The sequence below is a fragment of the Bos javanicus genome, chromosome 16 (assembly GCF_032452875.1).
Source record: "Bos javanicus breed banteng chromosome 16, ARS-OSU_banteng_1.0, whole genome shotgun sequence".
Classification (NCBI taxonomy): Eukaryota; Metazoa; Chordata; class Mammalia; order Artiodactyla; family Bovidae; genus Bos; species Bos javanicus.
In genome coordinates this window covers 60,901,521-60,925,286 of record NC_083883.1, presented here as the reverse complement: position 1 = coordinate 60,925,286, position 23,766 = coordinate 60,901,521, and the positions used below count along the sequence as shown (strand labels likewise).

Sequence of the window (23,766 nt, the reverse complement as noted above, 5' to 3'; positions counted from 1 at the left end):
CCTCCTTGTCCATCACCAGCTCCCGGAGTTCACTGAGACTCACGTCCATCGAGTCAGTGACGCCATCCAGCCATCTCATCCTCTGTCGTCCCCTTCTCCTCCTGCCCCCAATCCCTCCCAGCATCAGAGTCTTTTACAATGAGTCAACTCTTGGCATGAGGTGGCCAATAGTTACACATGACTGAAGTGCCTGAGCATGCACAAAAAGAGAAGATGACTGAACTTTAGGACTAAACGTTGTTCTTTTTATGAAGAATTCAGTTTGCTTTGTTCAAGGATGTGAGGAAATGAATACTTCAGTTACTGTTATTTAAATACAAAAGCCATTTTTCTGTTTGTGTCTTCTTTATAGACTAGATTGTTCTGCTTCCTCTGTTGCTAAACTAATGGTTTCAGAGTGCCCTCCATCCACGGTATAGGGAAAAAGGGGAAAAAACAAACCAAAACAAAACTGTAGATATAACGAAGACTCAGAGGTCATTTAGGCCCATGCTTTCATTTTGTAAGCGACAAACGTGAGATATTCAGAAATTAAGTAACTTGAAAAACACAGGACTGTCTATGCCACTGAAGATACAGATGTTTTCTCTAACATCTATGTTATAGTTGACTTGAAAATACTGTAACAAATACATTATGTTTTGTTCTGAAAGAACTAAAAATATATCTGTCTTAAGGTACTGAATATGTCAGTATTATTGATGACTTAGTTTGGGGATACAAAGTCATATGTATATTCTCACCTGATAAGAGTGGAAAAAGCATCAATTTTTAAAGTCTGAAAACCAGTTCTAATACTAAGCTGTAATCAGGGACAACTGTCATTCTGTTTTCTCATCAGTAAAATAGATGCTAACATATTCAGACTGTGATAACGATAGGAACATACACACACACACAGTGTAATAAACAGTTTACAGTAGGTAGATGCAGATAGTCTCCTTCTTCTTAATAAAACAAAAAATGCCTTCCTTCTCTCTCTTCTCGCCCAAGTGTCAACACACAGTCATATTATAAAGTCATAAAATTAAGGAACAAGGGAAACGATTACTGAAGTGAGCTGTGAAACCCAGTAGCTTACTTCTTGGGAGTACAAGAAGATGGGAGTACAAGATTCAAAGCCTCAGGTAGATCATCCAACCTGCCTAAGTCTATGCCCCCTTCAGTAAAGTGATGAAACCAAATCAACCAAAATGACTGAGTCTCATCTATGACTCAACAGTGTATAGCTATGAATGCCACGAATTTCCGAAGCCTGAACAATGCCAAAAGCTTTAAACATTTAAAAATTAATATAAAGTGTAATTTTTCGTTTCTAAAACTTCTCAATTTGAGATATAATTCACCATTTTGCATATTTTAAAGGGAAGTTCTTAAAACTACTCACATCTGGTTGAATGGCTTTAAATACTGGAACATCCATTAGTGTTATCTGACCCTGAAATAAAAAGTAAAAAATTTTTAGAATTTCTTCTTTGGAATGCCATAATATGACATATATTTGAAATTAAAATTATTAGTCTGTACTCAAATCTTTACTAGAAAAAAGTCCCAATTTTATAAGGGCTTAAAAAAATGAAAATTTAGTCCTTACACCATAAAATAAAATTATTTCTATTTATCTCATGCCTTTTTATATTTTCCTGTGAGACAAGTGGGGTAAAGTTACAAAATAAACAAATAATTTTAAAAGTTTGAACATGGTCATACATTGTGTGTGTTAGCTGTTCAGTAGTGTCTGACTCTTTTTGACCCTAATGACTGTAGCCCAACAGGCTCCTCTAATTCATGGGATTTCCCGGGCAAGAATACTGGAGTGGGTTGCCATTTCCTTCTCCAGAGGACCTTCCCGACCCAGGGACTGAACATGAGTCTCCTGTATTGCAGGCAGATTCTTTACCACCTGAGCCACCAAGGAAGCCCAAATACATACACTAAATCAAAACAAAAAACAAAAATTGGATCTACTGGTTTATAAAGCAGTGGTGTTGCTGTGACTATTAAATCATACCTACTCAAACAGTAATATAAAATGTGATAATAATACAAGGGTATTTTTTCCCAACTTATGAAAAGTAACTGACTCTACACTAGTGGCAACTCATACTGAAGGTCTTCACGTGCTTATGGACCTATCCCTCTTGTGACTACACATATAAAACAAAATCTAGCAATACACCAAAGTTTATTCCTGGAATGTAAGAGTAGTTCAATATCAGGAACTCAGTATATTCTGCTAACAAGCCAAAGGAAAAAGATAACGCAAATAAATGAACACTTGTCTGTTAAGAACTAAGTTTTTTTAGGTATCCTTCATGAAAATGCAATAATGCCTTCAACTTTAATTTTTTAATTTACAAAAAAGTAAAAGTACTTCTTTCCTACCTCTGTCAGTAAAGTACATTTAGCTGGAGGAGGAGGTGTAGGTAGAGACGAAAGCAATTATCATAAAGGCTTACTATTACTTCTCAAGTTGATAGTGTAACCTACAAAGCTTCTCTAAAAGTATCAGTGGATTTTTTTCTTTCATCTTCCCCATTTCATTCCTCTGCTTGCTCCATTGTTGTGCTACTCTCTCCACTGATTCCCACATCCAGTTTTGTTTTTTTTTTTTAAACATCTCCTCTGTTGGGCCTACAAATTCTAATTGGATAGTACCAATATGTAAATTATGTGCAAAAACTGGAGAACAAGAGGTGGAAGACTTACCGCATATTCTTCTGGTGTAACCTTAAGGACATCAAATACCACAGCATCAAAACTTTTCTTCAATTCAGAACCTTTGTCACTTAATGATTCAGAACTGCTACTTTTCTGTTAAATTAAAAAAAAAAAAAAGAAGCCACTAAAAAATTGTCTTGCAGTCAATATCACAGAAACTAGACGGGCTTTAAAACTGAGGAAGCTAAGAATACTGAGTTAACAAATTGTAGAAAAGTTAGTCGGAACAGACTGCTTAGTTGGAAGAGCACTAGAAAAAGGGTCGGGCAATGTAAAATTTAGCCTCAGTCAGTCAGTTCAGTCTCTCAGTTGTGTCCTACTCTTTGTGACCCCATGGACTGCAGCACGCCAGGCTTCCCTGTCCATCACCAACTCCCAGAGCTTATTCAAACTCATGTCCGTTGAGTTGGTGATGCCATCCAACCACCTCATCCTCTGTCGTCTCCTTCTCCTCCTGCATTCAATCTTTCCCAGCATCAGGGTCTTTTCAAATAAGTCAGTTCCTAAATTTAACCTCAACTTTAGATTTTAGGTTTGCGAGTAAGTCATTTTTCTGTATGTCAGTTTCCTCACCCTGACCTCCTATCATTTCCAATAGAAATGAAAGATTTTAACAAGTTCAATGATTTTCAAATGAGATTAAAAAAAAGGGGGGGGATACACTCATCTATAATTTTTAAAACTGATGTTTATTAAGAAAAAGATAAATTATTTTCCTAACATAACAGGAAAACATTTAAAATTCCATTAACTAAATAATAAATGACCCAGTCTTATCTGTCAAGTGAATGTCTGTCTGTGATAGTACAATTGATACTGCCCTTTCTATTACAGTACAAATTTAAGTGTTTTCTGCTTTAAGGTTACTGCTTAATTTTAATTTGTTGTTGCCATATGTAGAACAAAAGGTGGCTTTTGGCTCTGAAAACCTTATTTCTGTTAAATTTCCACTTCATCTGTACTACAAAATAAAGATGCATTTTGCAAATCATTGACTGAAATCAAAGAAAAAGCACTATAAGAACATTCAGATCATGTTCTGTTAAATGGTGATAGAATATCAGGCTACAGTAAATGGCACAAAAAATTAACCAAAGTTTCAATTACAGAGGTATAATATGTATGTCAAGCTAACAGCTATTATACATCAGTTTTGAGCACTTGTCATTACATTTCATTTTTACTTTTTCCTTCCTTTTCAGTTCAGTTTAGTTCAGTCCCTCAGTCCTGTCAGACTCTTCGTGACCCTTTCAGTAGCAACTAAATATCGAAATCATTACAAAGGAAGGGATCTCTCGTTAATCTTGGGAAATTCTGCACCATTATTACTTAAAATATTTCTTCTGCTCCTTCCTCTCTCTCCTCCTCTGATGTTCCATTATGTGTACCCTACACCTTTTGTCACTGGCCCCACCACTCTTGAATATTGAGTTCCGTTTTCCTCATTCTATTTTTCTCATTGCACTTCAGCTTGCGAAGATTCTACTGACATGTCTTCATGTCAGGTTCACTGATTCTTTCCTTAGGTGTCTGCTGGTCATCAGTCTCCTGGTGAGTCAATCAAAGTCATCTGGTACAACGTTTTTGATTTTCAGCATTTCCTTTTGATTCTTGGAGTTTCAATATTCCTGCTTATATTACCCATCTATTCTTACACGTTGTCCATTATTTTCCATTAGAGCTCTTAACATTACTAATCTTGGCTATTTTAATTCCCAGCCTGTTAATCCCAAAATCTCTTGCCATATCTGGAGTCTCTTACTGCATTGTTTGCTTTGCCTCTTCAATCTAAGTTTTTCTGGTTACCTTTCAGCATGTCTTAAAATTTGCTGAAAGTCAGATGTGACTTAGTGGGTAACAGAAACTGAGGTAAATAGGCCTTTAGTGTAAGAGTTTATGTTTATCTAGATAGGAGTTACTTTGTTTATTATTTGTTGTGGCTAGAGGCGTCTTCACTTTCCTGTAGTGTCCTTGTTTTTGTCTCTGGGTTTCCCTAGAAACTCCTTAGATAAGATATGTGCCTTGCAGTTCTTTAGGCTGTGATCCTTTATTATCATACAGGAACCCTGCTGATGTGGTGGTAAGGTATGGGAAGTAGGAAGAGGAGACATGTTCCACCACCCTACAGTCTGTTACTTTGGTGAGCCTGTGCGCTTGGGCTGTGACCTTAGGTGATTCTCAGTACCCCAGACTCCCCTTAGAAAGTAAGACAGGAAGGCTGGAGGGCTCGGAATTCAGTATTCCTCTTTCCCCAGGTAGATTAGGATCTGGTAAAGTCTCCCCTGAGGACGGGTGGAGAAAAGAACATGCTGGGCATATTTCAGGATGATTACTTCCCCTTAGTATATTTCAAAATGGTTACTTCCCCTCCTCCAGCTGGAAGCATGAGGGATTTTTCCATGATCTTCACTGTGAAAACCTGGTGGGGCTCCTGGAGGTAAAATTCACAAAAGTGGGGTGGGAGGCCTAAACTAAGCCCCCAGGAGATGCTAACTCTCAAGCTAGTCCACACAGAGCCTCTAGCAGCTTGTCAACTACAGTAAGTGTTCCTGCCCTTTCCTGACTCCAGTGATTTCTGCTCTTGGTAAACAGTTATTCTCTCTATTTGCTTCTCTCTCCAGTTCTCAGGGCATCACTTGTCAATTTGCTCTGTGACATCAGTTCTCCAACAGAGCAGGTTTTCAGACTGTTCAGCTTTTTTCAAGCTGTGAGGACAGGAGTCATGAATTCCAAGCTCTTTATGTGTCTGAGCAGAAACCCAAAGTCTCATAAATGGATTTCATATATTTATCTTATTCCATGTATTTGATCTCTGTAACTATGACTAGCTTACAATATGTCAACAATGTTATTTTATATTCCAAGACTAACACAGAAATTTATTCATGTCAATAATCCAAATAGACATCAGTTAAACAGTATATACTAATCTAGTAACTACCAAATAATAAATATATTCTGTCAGGTAAAGACATTCATTTTAAATATAACTTGCCAATTTTCTCCAAGTTTCTAACTCATTCAAAAGAAGTGAGCAGGTCATAATGGCAATCTTAATGCTTATCAAAATGAATAATCATTTTCCTCCTTTCCTTCTTACAAACCAGTAGCAGGGGCTTAAAAAATTCTGAGTGATGTGCTTCTACCTGCTTCCCCACTGGCAATAAACAGTGGTATTGATAAGAAGCTAAGCAGTACCGAGACATAATGTACACTAAGTTCACAGTAGTTATTCTTTATCCACTGAAAGACTAAAAAACTATTGACACTTCTAAATGTATGAAAAAAGTTCACCACCCCTCTACTGATACCAGATGCTTAAGCACAGGTTAGGTCTAAAAGGTAAAGATAGAACGGTAAGGGTACCGCATTTCTGAGAAGCTTGCATTTTGATATGTTAATACATCTTTATTTCAAGAGAAGGTAGAAAAATATGTATTTTTTATTTTATTTTCTTGACATAGCAGGAAGACAATTTAAAAGGCAGACTTTCTACCCTTACTTCTCACATACTGAATTATACTACTCTGAGGTCTCATGAAATTCATCTACTTTTAGAAAAAGCCAACATAAGTTTTTATACAAGTGAAATGATCTGTTCTATTTAACAAACAATTCTGTACTGTTTCCTATAATATTATTTCATATATTTCAGGACACAAAGTCATAAATATACCATCATATACCCACATACATCTAAGAAAGTTAAGAAATATGATTATAAAGATACCAAGTAAATATACATGCAATATAGACATATTTACAAATATATTTAATCCATGCCTCAAGGAGGAATAAAAGCTATATACAAATTTATGGAAAAAATGATTAAAAAAATTTTTTTAAAGTAATAGCTTCAGAAAGAAGAAAGCTCCTGTTTAGGGAATCAGGAGAAAACTTTCATAAAAGTATACCATTTAAAATAGAAAAAGCTGAGGGTTTATCCAAACATCAGCAAGATGTAGTATTCTTTCATTAGAATATAAATTTCAAGTAGAGAATCAGTGGTAGTTAAATCCATTAGAAGGAAAATTTAAGCCCATTTTGAGAAAAGTCCCAAATGCAGGGCTGAATGTCATGGGTATTTAGTTAGTAGGTAATGAGGAACCACGGACAGTTCGGGAATACAATAAAGTATAACAACTGTATTTTAAGAATGTTAAAATTGAGTTATAGTCAAATGGACCAAAACCAGCAGAGAACAGAAGTGCAAGATCAAAATAAAAGGCCACAACAATATTCTAGACAAGAAATAATAACTGACCAAACTAAGATGCTACTAGTAGAAACAAGGAGAACAGGACTGGCTCTCAGAGATAAGGTGTGGTGGCCAGGCTCTAAGCTGGTGCCAGGCATTCTCTATCTCTTGGTGGTCACTGGCCTGTGTAATCCTCTCCACTACAGTGCAGGCAGGACCCAAGATGTTACTAGATGATTACATTACAGAGGATTCCAACTTATGTTCTGCTAGTGGACTCTCCCTGCTGTGATGTGAAAATGGTTGTGCTGGGCAAAGGAGAAGCAGGTTAATGCAAAATCTATAGAACTGAACTTAGATGCTAAGGAAACAGTGATGTTACTGATGGAAGTCAGAGAAGGAGGGTGAGCTATTTTCTTTACAAGTAGTAGAGCAAAAGAGAAACAAGTAAACTAATTTTGTTCATATTATAAGTAAAATGCCTGGTCCATCACAAATGCTTAATAAAATTTGTAACAGAAGCCAGAGCTAGAGTTAAAAATATGGAAATAATCTACATAGGAAAAATAATTGAAACTACTGACTGAGAATATTCTAACAACAGCAAGGCCTACGTAAGCTGGCTGGGCAAAATGAAGCTGAAATTACCAAGGAACTCTGAAGTCAAGGTGTAAAAGCGTCAAACATTTTTTCTCATCCTCTACAGTAAGGATGAAATAAAGGGGAAATACAGACGCTAGATGCTGAAAGTATTAAGGAAAGCAGGCAAGTACCCTAGATCTATAGACAAAGCAAAAAAAAGGGGGGGGGGTGCGGCAAAAATAAAATCATAATCCATTAACCAGAGATGAGCATCAAGTTCAGTCTTCATCTCCAACAGTCTGAGCTACATCACCAGAAGAGCCCTTTCAACATTCCAGCCTAATGGTTCTTCAGCCTCCTTCGACAGGCTTGGAATCAAGGGATCTGACAGTGTCAACTGGTCATTCTCTGCCCCACTTGTTTTAATGCCCTCAATGTTCATATAATGTGAAAATACCTTAAAAAGAAATCCTATGCATCCTTCAAAACTAAAACTAAAAAAGAGTTTTAAGTAATCATTATCTGTCAATTATATTAAGTAGGTAGGGATTAACTCCTAAAATGTATAATGAACACATGGATGGTACAATTAAAATAGTTTTTTAAAAAACTGAAAAGTCTGTAACCCTTTTCTCATGCTATGATTTAAAATCTGTAACCAACCATAATGCTTAAAAAATTAGAATGCCAGGTAAGAAATTTTACAACTGAACTTCTTAACTGTCTTACCTCAGAAGCAGTAGCAGCAATATTAACATTGCTTGCCTGCCCGTTCATTAGGTCCATGCTTCCCACAACATCAGTCCCTGACGCTATTTAATAGCAACAGAAGACTGACTGCATCACGTCCAAGGCCACAAATACATTATTATTCCTGTAAAAAAATAAACAGCAAACTTTAACTGTGCGTCTTATTGGAAGTTTAAGAAAACAAACCCATACCTCTCACCATGCCCCCAAATAAAATACTTCCAGTTTACCAAATTCTGTTTTTCATTTAAATCAGTAAATTCAGTCTGAGGACAATCCTATTAATGCTACTTTCAACACGTATGTTCAATACATGCTACTGTTATGTTCCTTATCAGCCAAACAAAGATATAACTTTTCATTTATTGTTAGAAAAATTTTTAAAGTGTTTGCTTTAATAAAATAAAGTGTAAAAAAAATCTTGCCAACTAACACATGGCTTAACAAAATAATGTCTTAGAGATCTAAATGACATCCCTAAATCAACCATACTGAATAAGTTTAGCATTGCTGATAGTCTACAGTCACAAAGTTTACAAGTTGATAGTTGACAAAGATATCACAAATAATTAAAAACAAAATATTATTTATAAAGATATCACATGTTATAAAAATAACACAATATATGATATATACATATTTATTTGTATAGGGCTTTAAAGCTTATTGAATAGCCTCAATCCATTATCTCACTGATCTTCACAATGACCATAAGGCTAATTAAGGAGGATTTCATTATAGTCATAACACAAACACCGTCTCTGAGGACACAGGCTGGTAAATGAGGAGTCAAGAATAAAATTCAAGCCATCTGAAATTCTTGTCAAATATTTTTTCCACATTACCATATTTTTTCTACTTTACTGAAACTCAAAACGTTTACTTGTGATTCTAATCCCTTTCCACAAAGAAACTGCCTCCTAGATGGGTATGTTGGTAACTACCTGTTTTGGAGGCAATTTCTTCCTCTAAACAGAGTAAGGCCCCTTTCAAACTTTAAATTTCTAAGATATTTTCCAGAAGAGAAATAAGTGTCTATCAATTAGGTATTTAAAACTGTATCTATTTTTACTGAAGTATAATTGACTTACATTATTAGTTAGTTTCAGCTATACAACATAGGGATTTGCTATTTTTACACATTACAATGAGCATCACATTAAGGCTAGTAACCATCTGTCACCACATAGAGTTATTAACAATATTGCTGACCACATTCCCTATGCTGTACGTTATAAAATTATACCCACTTAACAACCGGAGCTTGAAATACTAATTTGCCTGAAATGCTAAGTTTCCTTTCTCTGGAAAAGCAACGTATGGCAGTGATTTAGAAGCACAAACTACAGGACAAAACTGCCTAAGTTTAAACCCAGTGAACTGTTTACCTTTTCTGTGCCCAGAGATAGAAGTTCCTGCTTCACAGAGTGGTGATGAGAAACTAACACATGCAAAGCGCCTACAACAGCGCTGACACACGTGAAGAGCACTGTGATAATAATGCACATTCTGTCTACTCGCTACTGAATCCACACGAAGCTTAAGTTCAAGAGAATCTTCTAATTAAAAAAATACAAAAATCTTAGGAATATACCTCCGACAAAACACTTGTTGGTGGGCATCAGCAATATCCTGATTGCAGAAACAATGAATGAGAATACCTAAAATATGTTTCCCAGATGTAGCAAAAACATGTTGCTGGTTTTCAAATGCTTAAAAATTTTTACTAATGGTAGCAGGCTTCAGTCACATCCTAAATTTATCTTCATTTCTTCAGATATATCCTAAGTACCTGCTATGAGCAAAACACTGTGACAGAATTTTTTAAATTAGAGATATATTAGGAACAATGATTTTTAAAATAATCATTTGGAAAACCAATGTGAAAAGGAATAGAGCACAGAAATACTTTAATGTCCTCCAATCTACAGTATTTCATTTTATAAACTTTATTTTTAAGGATCTAAGAATCATTTATATTTATGCTACTATGCAAAATGAACTTGATAATCCAAATTCTTTCTGAAGGCAACATTCAGTTTGCAATGAAATGTTTTCAAACAATTTAATTTCATTCCACATTCTGCACCTGATTAATGTAGATACAAATTCATAGATCAAGAGTGCCCCCTAGTGGTAAGAAAAATTCATCAAATCGTTAAAAGAAATGTATCCTTAGTCTAACTTACATATCAGATAAATAAATTTTATGGTTAATATTCGGAGAAGGAAATGGCAACCCACTCCAGTACTCTTGCCTAGAGAATCCTGTGGACAGAGGAGCCTGGTAGGCTGCCGTGTATGGGGTCGCACAGAGTCAGACACGCCTGAAGCAACTTAGCAGCAGTAGCAGCATGGCTATTATTTACTAAAAAGCAGGTAATATACCAGGAGTAAACACTAATACGTTTGCAAACTATTGACAGTAAAGAATCACTCTCTCTGCCTGCATTTAATTAAAAAGTCATTCAAATATCCTAATGAAAACTGTCATATTAAAATCCATTATGTGAAATGAAAGGCAGCAAAGCATACCTTAATGAAAGTCTTATTCTAATAATCACTTACAAATGTACTACATGTCAATAGTATTTAACAGCGTTCAAGTACAACAAAGCCTCATACAATACCATAAAAACATTGCAAGTCCTAAGAAACAGGCATGGGTTAATTTTTACAACATGTGCCTCAATACATTCCTGTGCTTTGCACACAAAAATGTTCAAATTGGATAAGACAAATACATGCTTTAATATTATTTACTTTTCCTAATACTATGTATAAACAGCACAATCACTCACAGTAAACACCAACATGACAGAAGCGCTTTTCTTAGTTAAATTATTTCCTACTATTCTCTTCTGAAACTTCTAAAAACAGTTTATCTGTCTTTTAGAAAGGTTTAAATCCCCAGACAGGCATAGTGCTTCAATATAATCCCCAAACATCAATGCTGCTTCTTTCCAAGCAGTATCATCCTCAAATACAAAACCTGAAATATGCAGATTTAGCTCCTTGCTTGAGGTCACAAGAAAGAAAAAAAAGAAAGTGCAGTCGTTCAGTCGTGTTCGACTCTTTGCGACCCCAGGGACTATACAGTCCACGGAATTCTCCAGGCCACAATACTGGAGTGGGTAGCTGTTCCCTTCTCCAGGGGATCTTCCCACCCAGAGATTGAACCCAGGTCTCCCACATTGCAGGTGGTTTCTTTACTAGCTGAGCCACTAGGGAAGCCCAAACCAGATTATTAAATAAGAGGCAAAATCATTCAGTCTCCTAACCCCTCCTCACCTTCTCAATAGTATCTCCACCAAGAAGCCCAATACTTTTCATTTTATTTTTTTAGGAGAGAAAATTGTTTTATTCAAAACAAAAATACCAAGAGGGTAAAGTTAAAGTGACAACTTCTCACTAATTAATCTCCTATCATAATACCAGTTATGTATTCTTTTCTAAAATAATTTATGCTATCATCATTAGGAATATTATGTTAAAAACACTTAGTAATTTTACAAAATATACTTTAGAAGAGTTAAGCAATTATAAGGAAAATAGTGAATTATAATTCATTAGTGCAATTTCTTTGGAAACATTCAGATAATACAGAATTGATATGCTTATACATGCTGGCTTAAACTCTCAGTAACAAAAATAATCTCACTAAAACTCTGGAGAAGAAGCAAAAACTACATAGATTAAAAGTTATTCAAACAAGCACTATTTACAACAGTGAAAACCAAAAGTGACCTTAATGCCTTTGTACATAATCACGTTAAAAAATTCAAATAGACAATTTTAAGGAAAAAATATGAAAACAGAAATGACAATTTCAACCACAGAACCTAAATCTTATTATGATCATATAAATTTCATAAGAAAAAAAAGCAATATGGTGGAATTAAAACACCATAATAGAAACTCAATATTTATATGCTGTCATAGCACTTGCTTTCCTTTAAAATTTATTTTTAAATAAATATTAAAGACACATTTTATATGACAATGAGGAGGGCATGGCAATCCACTCTAGTACTCTTGCCTGGAAAATCCCATGGACAGAGGAGCCTGGCGGGCTACAGTCCGTGGGGTTGCAAAGAGTTGGACACGACTGAGCAACAAACACTTTATTTTTACGTGGAAGGCAAAAGGTTTAAACGGCCTGTATATCACAGCACTTTCAGCATGTATGACAGCTGAACTTTCACTGCCTTCTTTAATTTTTATTTAAGAAAATTAGAGATTAGTCCCAAATCCCCCAGTACTTTGTTTCAATAATTACAGCCAACAAAAAACACTGATGAGTAACAAAAAAAGACAATTTTGACTTTGACATGACTGATATTGAGCTATTTTGAGAGAAGTTTAGTAAAGAATGTGGTTGCCTCTTAAAATCATTTCTACTAGAGCACAAAACAAGATTATCTTTGGGTATTTGCTTATAACAAGTTCAAGTTATTACAAAAGAAATAGAAAGAGGTTATGATATACCTCCATCCAGGGTTATATGAGCTCCCCAATGCCTCCCACAAAGAGGTCATTAGTCTCCTTCCTTTATGCTTCCACTGTTCTTTTGTCAAAATTCTATTGCTCTATTTTCTCACTGATTTATATATCTCTCCATAATGAACTTTGAGCTTCTTGATGTCAAGGACCCATATTGAAAACAAAACACAACAGAAAAACCATGATTTTTCATCTTTGCACTCAGGCACATAAACATTATACTGACCTTAACTGCCTATCTTAAGCACCTGTCTGTGAAACATGAGTGAATGATTGAACAAAGCAGTTGTTTACATGACAACATTAAATAAATGTCCATTTAACAACAAACATACCAGCATAATGGCAATCAAATAATCAGTGCACACAATAATATACACATTTAAATGAATACAGGACTTTGCTGATGGCTCAGTGGTTAAGAATCTGCCTGCCAAAGCAGGGGACATGGGTTCGATCCCCAGTCTGGGAAGATTCCACATGGTGGGGGGCAACTAAGCCTGTGCGCCATAACAAGAGAAGCCACGGCAACAAGCAGCCCATCCACAACTAGAGCGCAGCCCCCACTCGCCACACCTAGAGAAAAGCCTAAGTACAGCAATGATGAGCTGGCGCGGCTGTAGTTTTTTTTTTTTTTTTTAAAGGAATCTTTCTATTTCTAGCAACATGGCTAAAAAATGACAACAAGGGATATTTAGAGATGGGGGCTTGGACTCTGACACCAGTTGAACAGAAAAATCAACCAAGAGATGAGGACAGAGACACATATACTATCCTCTCTACCCCATCCACACACAATTTTAACCAGAATAAAACCAGAGAGACTGATAGTCTACCCAATCAGTGATAAGATGGTTTACAAAACAATTCTGGTACAGAAAGATAAGTACCTGTATGTCTTTGCCTGGGCTTAATATGGTGGCTGGAGGAGGGTGCCTACGAAATGAAAATCTGTTATCCTAGGCATGCTCCAGCATAAATACAGCAATTGAATTTATACTACCAGCAAGGTCCAAGACCTTCAAGATAAGATATTCACATAAAATATGTACACAAGCCAATGAGATGTACACAACCCAAAGCAGATGAAGGAAACAAAATTTGTGGGAAGTAACATTCCTTCAATCCAGGCAATGTGGAATTCTGAAAATAAGTTCTCACTGTCAAGATCAAAATATAAATATTTATGTTAACTGTGATTAGGATGATTAGTGATTTTAGATTGTCAATGTGTTTATAAGTTTAAAATTAACCTCTATTTAATAACTTTTTAAAATAATGACCTACGTTTACGTAAAAAAATTACTTCTTTTATAGACAATCCTATCATTTTGTTTTATACACTGAAATACACAAAACACTGCAATAACAAATCAAAGCTAACATTTATGGAGTGCCTGCTATCCAGTAGGTCCCGCTCTAAGCATTTTTCCACTAAAAAATCACTCAATGATCAAAACAAATCCTACAAAATTATTACATTATATCCCCGTTTTTAGAGATGAGTGGAAAGGTAACTTGCCTAAGCTTACACAGTAGAAACAGGCAGCTAGAAGAAGAAAAAGGGAAGGAGGATGGATGGACAGAAAAACAAAAGATAGCAAAGATGGATAAACTGTTGCACAGATAGAACAAAAACTTGGGGTGGGGAGGGAGGAGGTAAAAAAGAGAGGGAAAGGAGTGGAGAGGGATGGTAGGGGGACAAAACGAGGGAAGTGGGGGTTCAAAGAAGAGAATCCAAAAGTTTTTCCTTCCTCTGAGCAGATTTATAATACAACTAGAGGGGAAACAGAAGACATCAGGGAACACTACAACTTACTACACAGTGATTCAGCTTCAAGAGTCACATGATTTCTAGAGGAGGAAATATCTTTAGGTTTACCAAATAAGACAGGTTGAAGGGTTTGAAGAGAAGGCGAAGTAAAACACCACCACCAAGGGTGCAAATTTAAAAGCAAAGGTGGCCCAGAGAGAAAGTATGATGCGGACAGACTTGCTTAGTGGGGACAACCTTTCTTAGTTATTCTGAAAAGGTTCAAAGAAGTGACAGGACCAGACTGCAGATGGTCTCAACTGTTAAAAGGAGGAACTGAGATTGGAAAGGAAAGGCGCTAGGAACCATTCAAGTTTTCTGAGTAGGGAAATGACCTTAGGAAACTAAAACCAGTATTTCAAGGATTACCATGCCAGGGGTATGCCACTGAGCTTTATGGAAGGTGAGTAGTAAAAAAACACGCTCTTACCTTCTGCCAAGAACAGCGAAGCACTTGAAATGATGTGCAGACCCCTTTCCTACCCAGGCTTCTCCAATCTCTGCTCTCCAGGTCCCTCGCCTAGTCTCCTGGTTGTATAAAAAGCCCCTGATCACACCCTATCCCCTTAACTGCCATCACCTTCACCCTCCATCACCAGTTTCTAATTCAGAATACCTGATGCTGTGAAAATAGCAACTTTGGATGACATTTAAGAGAAAAAAAATCTAACAAAATTCATATTCATTTGTGAACATTGGCTCCACCCATCCTGAGGGGTAGTGAGAGCAGTTCAGTGGGAAAACCGTAAGACAGTAATACTAATTCTAGAACTTTAGCTATGTGCTGTTGCGTAAATTATGTAATCTCTGAACTTTGATTTCTCTGTGTATAAATAAGAGACAATGGGCTTCCCGGATGGCTCAGTGGTAAAGAATCTGCCTGCCAATGCAGGAGATGCAGTAGACACAAGTTTGATCCCTGGGTCAGGAAGATCCCCTGGAGGAGGATATAGCAACCCACTCTAGTATTCTTGCTGGAATAATCTCATGAACAGAGGAGCCTGGCGGGCTACAGTCCATGGGTTGCAAAGAGTCGGACAAGACTGAGCACTCATGCATAGTCATAAGAAACAATAAAGTGTACATCAAAGTGATTTTGTGAGAATTATATGTAATCAAATAGGAAAAATTCAATGCATGTAGAAATGTTGAGTATAATAGCAAGAACACAAATTTTGGAGTTGGAAAGCCCTGGCTCAAATTCTAGCTTGGGCACTTGCCAGCCAGCTGTAAGGCGTTGGCCAAGGAACTTTGCTAATATTTAGACAGAGGCTCAAAGTCCATCTATCAGTGATGGGCTTAAAACAAAACAAAACAAACATAAAAACAAGTAACCCACCCCCCTCCCCCCGCAAAAAAAATCCACAAAAAATCAAAAGGAAAGGAAGAGGCAGATCTCAAATAACCCTTCTTTAAAATTCCAGAAGCATGTGAAAATTACAATATAAATTAATGAATTAGAAAAAATGGTAAACTATGCCTCTAAATGAACCATTTTGAAAGCATATTTTAAGACACAAGTACGACTGAAGCGACTTAGCAGCAGCAGCAGCACACTGGAAAAGAAATGTACTGAACAATTAAAAATCTTTTACTTAAAAAATACTAATTTCTTAGAAGTGCTATGTGTATCACATGTTAATAACAACTGTTATCTTTCAGCACAAGAAGGAGATAAACCTACAAAACAGTCTCCAACACTAAATCACTGCATTTAATGATGAGAGGTCTCTTAGGAGAGACACCACTTTGCATGCTGGCTGGCTAACTTCCAAGTGTAAATTAAACATGAATGTTGTAAATTATTTTATAAATTTATTCAAAAGTCCACTGAAATTATCCCATGTATCCTTAGTAGTACAGAATAAGTGATAAGATATTCTAAGCTATACTTAATTCTTAATCAAAGGATAACAAGCATTTTCAAACAATAGTAATTCACATGGCAAGAACACCCTGAAACTGTAAGAAAAACAAGATGTGCTGGAGAAGCTTCAATCACTGTAAGCCAACCACAAAGACAGGTTTAGCAATTTCACACACCACCCAGGTTGAGGGGAAAAAAAGACAGTGTTTAAACTAATCTACATATTTAGAAATCTTCTGTCAAAAGAACTTAATAAACTGTTTCCCAGCAAGACTGTTTACTAGATCACTTCCCAAATTACTGTTTAAGTTTAAACGTCTCCATGTTTTTTTCCAGGCATGTATTTTATTTAGAGATATTTTAGGTACATATTTAAGATATGTGAGAAAGATGATTTTCAAAACAAAGCAAGCTGAGACCTTAAATTAGAAGGAAGAAGATAGGGATAGCAGAAAAGTATTTCACTTAGCACACTGCCACTTTAACAGCCTGCCTGAAGCAGGGTTACAGCATATATTACAGGCAACGATGAAAACAAACTAGCCCGCTTAAACCTCCCTATCTAAAGACTCAATATAAGTTTTTCAGATATAATTTTGCTGCATTTCTACTAAATTGTACATATAATGGGATGAACCATTTATAAACTGGCCCAGAGCTGCACAGAAAACTTGTATGTCTATGTACCTAAATGGCCTAAAACTATCTGTAGGGGAGGCGAGGCTTTCAAATTAGATATTAAAGGGGGATAATCTATTAAGTAATGCCTTTAAAGGTTATACTCAATCTCTAGCATAAAATGTTCATAAAGATAATCTACCAAGATTCTAATACTTAAGAGGGGATTTCCCCGGTGGTCCAGTGGCTATGACTCTGCGCTCCCAATACAGGGGTCCCAGGTTTGATCCCTGTTCAAGGAACTAGATTCCACATGCCTCAGTTAAAGATCGTGCGTGCTGCAAGGAAGATTGAAGATCCCGTGTACAGCAACTAAGACCCACTGCAGCCAAATAATTAAAAAAAAAAAAAAAAAAAAAAGAGCTCCAAGATCTCCTATATGACTTGGCCCAAAATATAAATATAGGTTAACTAGAAATTCCATTAACAGAAAGGAAGCTCCAAGCAAAAAGATACCCTGTCCCTCAAACATCTGTTTTTGTGTTTTGGTGGGTGTGTGCGCATTTTGGTCAGAGGCTCAACTCAGAAGACTAGCCCATAAACGTCCATTTAATTCATAAGACTACATGCTATTTGAAAAAAAAAAAAAAAACATACTGCACAATATTGGCAAATAAAGCATAAAGACAAGTCAACTGAATCAGAAGTACATTTACGTATTTGGCAAAAGTGTGTCATTGTAGGCCTAGAAATGATTAGAGAAAGGAACTCAGCCTGTTAGTATTCAAATAGTGGAAGAAAAAGACAGCATGGTGAATCAGTGTGGCAGAAGCAGGACAGACATCAGAACTCTATGTCCAAGCAAAGATTTCAGGTGGGGCAACGGTACAGCCGCAGCGCCTCCCTTAAGACACAGGGGAAAAGGCTCTATAGACAAGGTCAGGGAATTCCCTGGCGGTCCAGTGGTTAGGACTCTGCGGTCTCATAGTTGAGGGCCTGGGTTCAATCCCCAGTCGGGGAACTAAGATCCCACAAGCCACGTGGCACAGCCAAAAAGATTTTTTTAAAAAGGAATAAATAAAAAGGAGGACAATTAAACAGCCTGGACATTCAGGAGATTCTTAAACCTGAAATGTGAGGCTGACTGAACACCAGGGAACAATCTATAGGCAATGGAACACTATGCAGTCACTAAAGAACAAAAGAATCCTCAATGATACATGCAAAAATGTCCACAACTTACTGCTAAATCAATAAAGCAATGTGACAAAAAAGGTATTTGAGGTATAATCCCTTTCGGCTGTCATTATCATTGCAGCATGGAAGAGAACCTGTACCAACACACACTAAAATGGGGCTGTCTCCAGGTTTACACATCAAGTTTTCCCTAACTTTGGCTTACCGGCATATTTTAAACTTTCCCACAAAGACTTCAATTTTTGAAAAGTAAAAAAAAACCCAAAAAACCAGTGTCTTCTCACAGACTGCTTATTAGCTGCAAGAGGAAAAATAAACAAGTATACTGTGATGAAACTGGACAATGCCTTGACCTGAGGAGCAGACAGACATCATGTGTCTCTCATGGGATACTCTGGGACACACCACTTATGAGTACTTGAGCTGCGACTGCACAGTTCAGTTCAGTCGCTCAGTCATGTCCGACTCTTTCCGACCCCATGGACTGCAGCACGCCAAGTCTCCCTGCCCATCATCAACTCCTGGAGTTTACTCAAGTGCATGTCCATTAAGTCAGTGTTGCCATCCAACCATCTCAACCTCTGTCATCCCCTTCTCCTCCCGCCTTCAATCTTTCCTAGCATCAGGATATTTTCCAGTGAGTCAGTTCTTCATATTAGGTGGCCAAATTACTGGAGTTTCAGCTTCAACATCAGTCCTTCCAATGAATATTCAGGACTGATTTCGTTTAGGATGGACTGGTTGGATTTCCTTGCAGTCCAAGGGACTCTCAAGAGTCTTCTCCAACACCACAGTTCAAAAGCAGCAATTCTTCAGAGCTCAGCTATCTTTACAGTCCAACTCACAATCCATATATGACTACTGGAAAAACCATAGCTCTGACTAGATGGACAGTAATGTCTCTGCTTTTTAATATGCTGTCCAGGTTGGTCAAACTTTTCTTCCAAGGCGTGTCTTTTAATTTCATGGCTGCAGTCACTATCTGCAGTGATTTTGGAGCCCCCAAAATAAAGTCTCTCATTGTTTCCCCATCTATTTTCCATGAAGTGACTGGACCAGATGCCATGATCTTCGTTTTCTGAATCACCATTGAGCTTTAAGCCAACTTTTTCACTCTCCTCTTTCACTTTCATCAAGAGGCTCTTTAGAAAAAAAAAAAAAAGAGGCTCTTTAGTTCTTCTTCACTTTCTGCCATAAGGGTGGTGTCATCTGCATATCTGAGGTTATTGATATTTCTCCCGGCAATCTTGATTCCAGCTTGTACTTCATCCAGCCCGGCATTTTGCATGATGTACTCTGCATATAAGTTAAATAAGCAAGGTGACAATATACAGCCTTGATGTACTCCTTTCCCTATTTGGAACCAGTCTGTTGGTCCATGTCCAGTTCTAACTGTTGCTTCCTGACCTGCATATAGGTTTCCCAAGAGGCAGGTCAGGTGGTCTGATATTCCCATCTCTCAGAATTTTCCACAGTTTGTTGTGATCCACACCGTCAAAGGCTTTGGCATAGTCAATAAAGCAGAAGCAGATGTTTTTCTAGAACTCTCTTGCTTTTTCCATGATCCAGCAGATGTTGGCAATTTGATCTCTGGTTCCCCTGCCTTTCTAAAACCAGCTTGAACATATGGAAGTTCATGGTTCATGTATTGCTGAAGCCTGGCTTGGGGAATTTTGAGCATTACTTTACTAGCATGTGAGATGAGTGCAATTGTGCGGTAGTTTGAGCATTCTTTGGCATTGCCTTTCTTTGGGATTGGAAGTGAAAACTGACCTTTTCCAGTCCTGTGGCCACTGCTGAGTTTTCCAAATTTGCTGGCATATTGAGTGCAGCACTTTCACAGCATCATCTTTCAGGATTTGAAAGAGCTCAACTGGAATTCCATCACCTCCACTAGCTTTGTTCGTAGTGATGCTTTCTAAGGCCCACTTGGCTTCACATTCCAGAATGTCTGGCTCTAGGTCAGTGATCACACCATCGTGATTATCTGGGTCATGAAGATCCTTTTTGTACAGTTCTTCTATGTATTCTTGCCACCTCTTCTTAATATCTTCTGCTTCTGTTAGGTCCATACCACCTCCGTCCTTTATTGAGCCCATCTTTGCATGAAATGTTCCCTTGGTAGCTCTAATATTCTTAAAGAGATCTCTAGTCTTTCCCATTCTGTTGTCTTCCTCTATTTCTTTGCACTGATCACTGAGGAAGGTTTTCTTATCTCTCCTTGCTATTCTTTGGAACTCTGCATTCAAATGGGTGTATCTTTGCTTTTCTCCTTTGCTTTTCACTTCTCTTCTTTCACAGCTATTTGTAAGGCCTCTTCAGACAGCCATTTTGCTTTTCTGCATTTCTTTTTTTGGGGGATGGTCTTGATCCCTGTCTCCTGTACAATGTCACGAACCTCCGTCCATAGTTCATCAGGCACTCTGTCTATTAGATCTAATCCCATGAATCTATTTCTCACTTCCACTGTGTAATCATAAGGGATTTGATTTAGGTCATACCTGAATGGTCTAGTGGTTTTCCCTACTTTCTTCAATTTAAGTCTGAATTTGGCAATAAGGAGTTCATGGTCTGAGCCACAGTCAGCTTCTGGACTTGTTTTTGCTGACTGTGTAGAGCTTCTCCATCTCTGGCTTCAAAGAATATAATCAATCTAATTTCAGTATTGACCATCTGGTGATGTCCATGTGTAGAATCTTCTCTTGTGTTGTTGGAAGAGGGTGTTTGCTATGACCAGTGTGTTCTCTTGGCAAAGATCTATTAGCCTTTGCCCTGCTTCATTCTGTACTCCAAGGCCAAATTTGCCTGTTACTCCAGGTGTTTCTTGACTTCCTACTTTTGCATTCCAGTCCCCTGTAATGAAAAGGACATCTTTTTTGGGTGTTAGTTCTAAAAGGTCTTGCAGGTCTTCATAGAACCGTTCAACTTCAGCTTCTTCAGCGTTACTGGTCAGGGCATAGACTTGGGATTACCATGATACTGAATGGTTTACCTTGGAAACGAACAGAGATCATTCTGTCGTTTTTAAAACTGCATCCAAGTACTGCATTTCGGACTCTTTTGTTGACTATGATGGCTACTCCATTTCTTCTGAGGGATTCCTGCCCACAGTAGTAGATATAATGGTCATCTGAGTTAAATTCACCCATAACCTGAACCTAATCTCAAGGAAATAGACAAACCTAAACTGAGGAATGGTCTTTAGATAGTCTTTTAAAAATGCCACTGTCATGAGACACTAAGAAAAGTTGAGGAACCATTACAAATGAAAGAAAACGCAAAGACACATGATAACTACACCTGCTGTATTGGACTACAGTAAGTGCTATACAGATGTTATTGAGGGCAATTCAGAAACCAGAATACAGACTGAAAATCAAAGTACTGTGTCAGTTTTCTGAATTTGATAACTATATTGTGGTTATATAAAAAAATAAATTTGCTGTTAAGAAATACAATCGAAGTATTAAGAGATAAAAGGGTATGAGGTATGAAAACTAATCTCAAGTATTTCAGAAAAACAGCATATATGTGTGTGTGAGGGAGAAATAAATCAATTACAAAGTAAATAGGGCAAAATGTTGAAAATTGATGAATTTGTACAGAGGGTAAACAGGAGTTCTCTTTACTGCTCTCATAATTTTCTTTTTGGTTTGAAAGTCTTTCAAAGTAAAAAGTGAAGGGAATCCTACAAGTTCTTCTGAGTTATACAAAACCTTATTGGCCTTAAAATCTTCATTTCATAGAGTGTGTATGATCAGTCACGTCCAGCTCTCTGTGACCCCATGGACAGCAGCCCAACAGGTTCCTCGGTCCATTTCCGGGCACGAATACTGGAGTGGGTTGCCATCTCCTCCTCCAAGGGATGTTCCCAACCCAGGAATTGAACCTGCATTTCCTGTGTCTCTGTACTGCAGGCAGATTCTTTACTACTGAACCAGTGGGGAAGTCCCAAAAATCTTCAACTTGTAAAATTTCAAAGAATAAGGTCCATTTCTAATAAAAAGTATAACTCTTTCCACCAATAGATGGCGCTAGTGGCTATTTATTTAGTGTCACTTTCAACCTCAGAGCCAGAAACGATCTCATGAACAGCGTTCTGGAACTAAGCTACATAAACCCTCAAATATTTCTGCCTCATGCTACTACCAAGAATAACACAGATGAACATTATTTAAGAGGTGGAAAGGTACTCTGGAGATCTCCACTTGGAGTACATTTCAAAGCTCCAGGTCTTCATTTTAATATTTGCCCCTCTCAACCCAGGGAATGCCATTATCCTTCCCTAGGAGAATCACTGCTGTAGTAATTTACTATAAAGCAACGTGAAAGCACTGTATCCTTCCAATGTGCAAGAATAAAAAGGGGAGGGAAGAAAAATGGAAGTAAAGGAAAGAAGGAGTGGGTGAGTTTGCTAACCCTTTGCTTTATTCCAATCTCCTGATTTTACAGCTAGACAACAATCTAATGGGAGGGAGGTCATGTGATCTGGCCAAGCTCACATCATTAAAGGGACAGGTAGCTCTTAAACACAAGCCTTCTATTTGCTAATCCTTGGTGCTTTCTACAATGCCAAATTACCCTCTTCCTACTAATCCTTAACTGGATGTTTAAGTACTGTGGAAATGTGGGAGTGGTAGAGCATAAAATATCTGGTTTCTCTCTTTCCACTTCTAACAGAAGTTCATTAGGTAAACACAATGACAAAGGAAAACACCATGTACAAAGGCTAGGGACAGTGAAATCCTTTGTCACTGGCGTTCAGGGAACTGTCAGTAGTGGAGTACAATATAATTAGAGGGTAAAATGTAAAAAAGAGTGATGGGAAGCATCAGGAAGTGAGTCTGGAGAAGCTGGTATAAAGGGCAACATTTGCCACAGCAAAAACAAAAGCTTGGACTGGCGGCAATAAAAAGACAGTCCTTATAAATGGGACTATTAAATTACAGGATCTTACAAGTCTCATTAAGAAGATATACACACATATACATACACAGTGATAGAAAGACATTCCTGTTGAATTCATAAACCTCAACAAATGGGTACCTGTGTAATTACTTCAAGTACAACAGATCCTCAATGTTTAAGAGCGATCTGTCTCAAGACATCTTGAAATATTCCCAAATTTGAGAATGTTGCTACTGCTAAGTCGCTTCAGTCGTCTCCGACTCTGTGCGACCCCCTAGACAGCAGCCCACTAGGCTCCTCTGTCCCTGGGATTCTCCAGGCAAGAACACTGGAGTGGGTTGCCATTTCCTTCTCCAATGCATGAAAATGAAAAGTGAAAGTGAAGTCGCTCAGTCATGCCCAACTCTTAGTGACCCCATGGACTGCAGCCTACCAGGCTCCTCCATCCATGGGATTTTCCAGGCAAGTAGCACATTAAAGTATAACTAATTTTTTTACTCCAACAGACTTTCAGTGATTCTAAAAAACCCTGAAATAATGTGGAAAATTCTGAAAGAGATGGGAATACCAGACCACCTGATCTGCCTCTTGAGAAACCTATATGCAGGT

At 37.4% G+C, this 23,766-nt stretch overlaps 1 protein-coding gene across 4 annotated transcripts in view; it reads right to left on the bottom strand.

Moving 5' to 3' along the window:
* Positions 1–23,766, bottom strand: part of RALGPS2 (Ral GEF with PH domain and SH3 binding motif 2) — a 163,105-nt gene that overhangs the window by 113,193 nt on the left and 26,146 nt on the right. For 3 of the 4 annotated variants that reach the window (XM_061383320.1, XM_061383322.1, XM_061383323.1), the window contains exons 2-4: positions 8,231–8,375; positions 2,710–2,814; positions 1,388–1,438 (exon numbers count right to left, since the gene is read on the bottom strand). In XM_061383320.1, coding sequence (XP_061239304.1) covers positions 1,388–1,438; positions 2,710–2,814; positions 8,231–8,287 — 213 coding nt within the window. In that variant the 5' untranslated portion in view covers positions 8,288–8,375. Of the gene's footprint in view, positions 1–1,387; positions 1,439–2,709; positions 2,815–8,230; positions 8,376–13,644; positions 14,177–23,766 lie in introns of those variants that run through there. The other variant, XM_061383321.1, reaches the window with a different exon arrangement.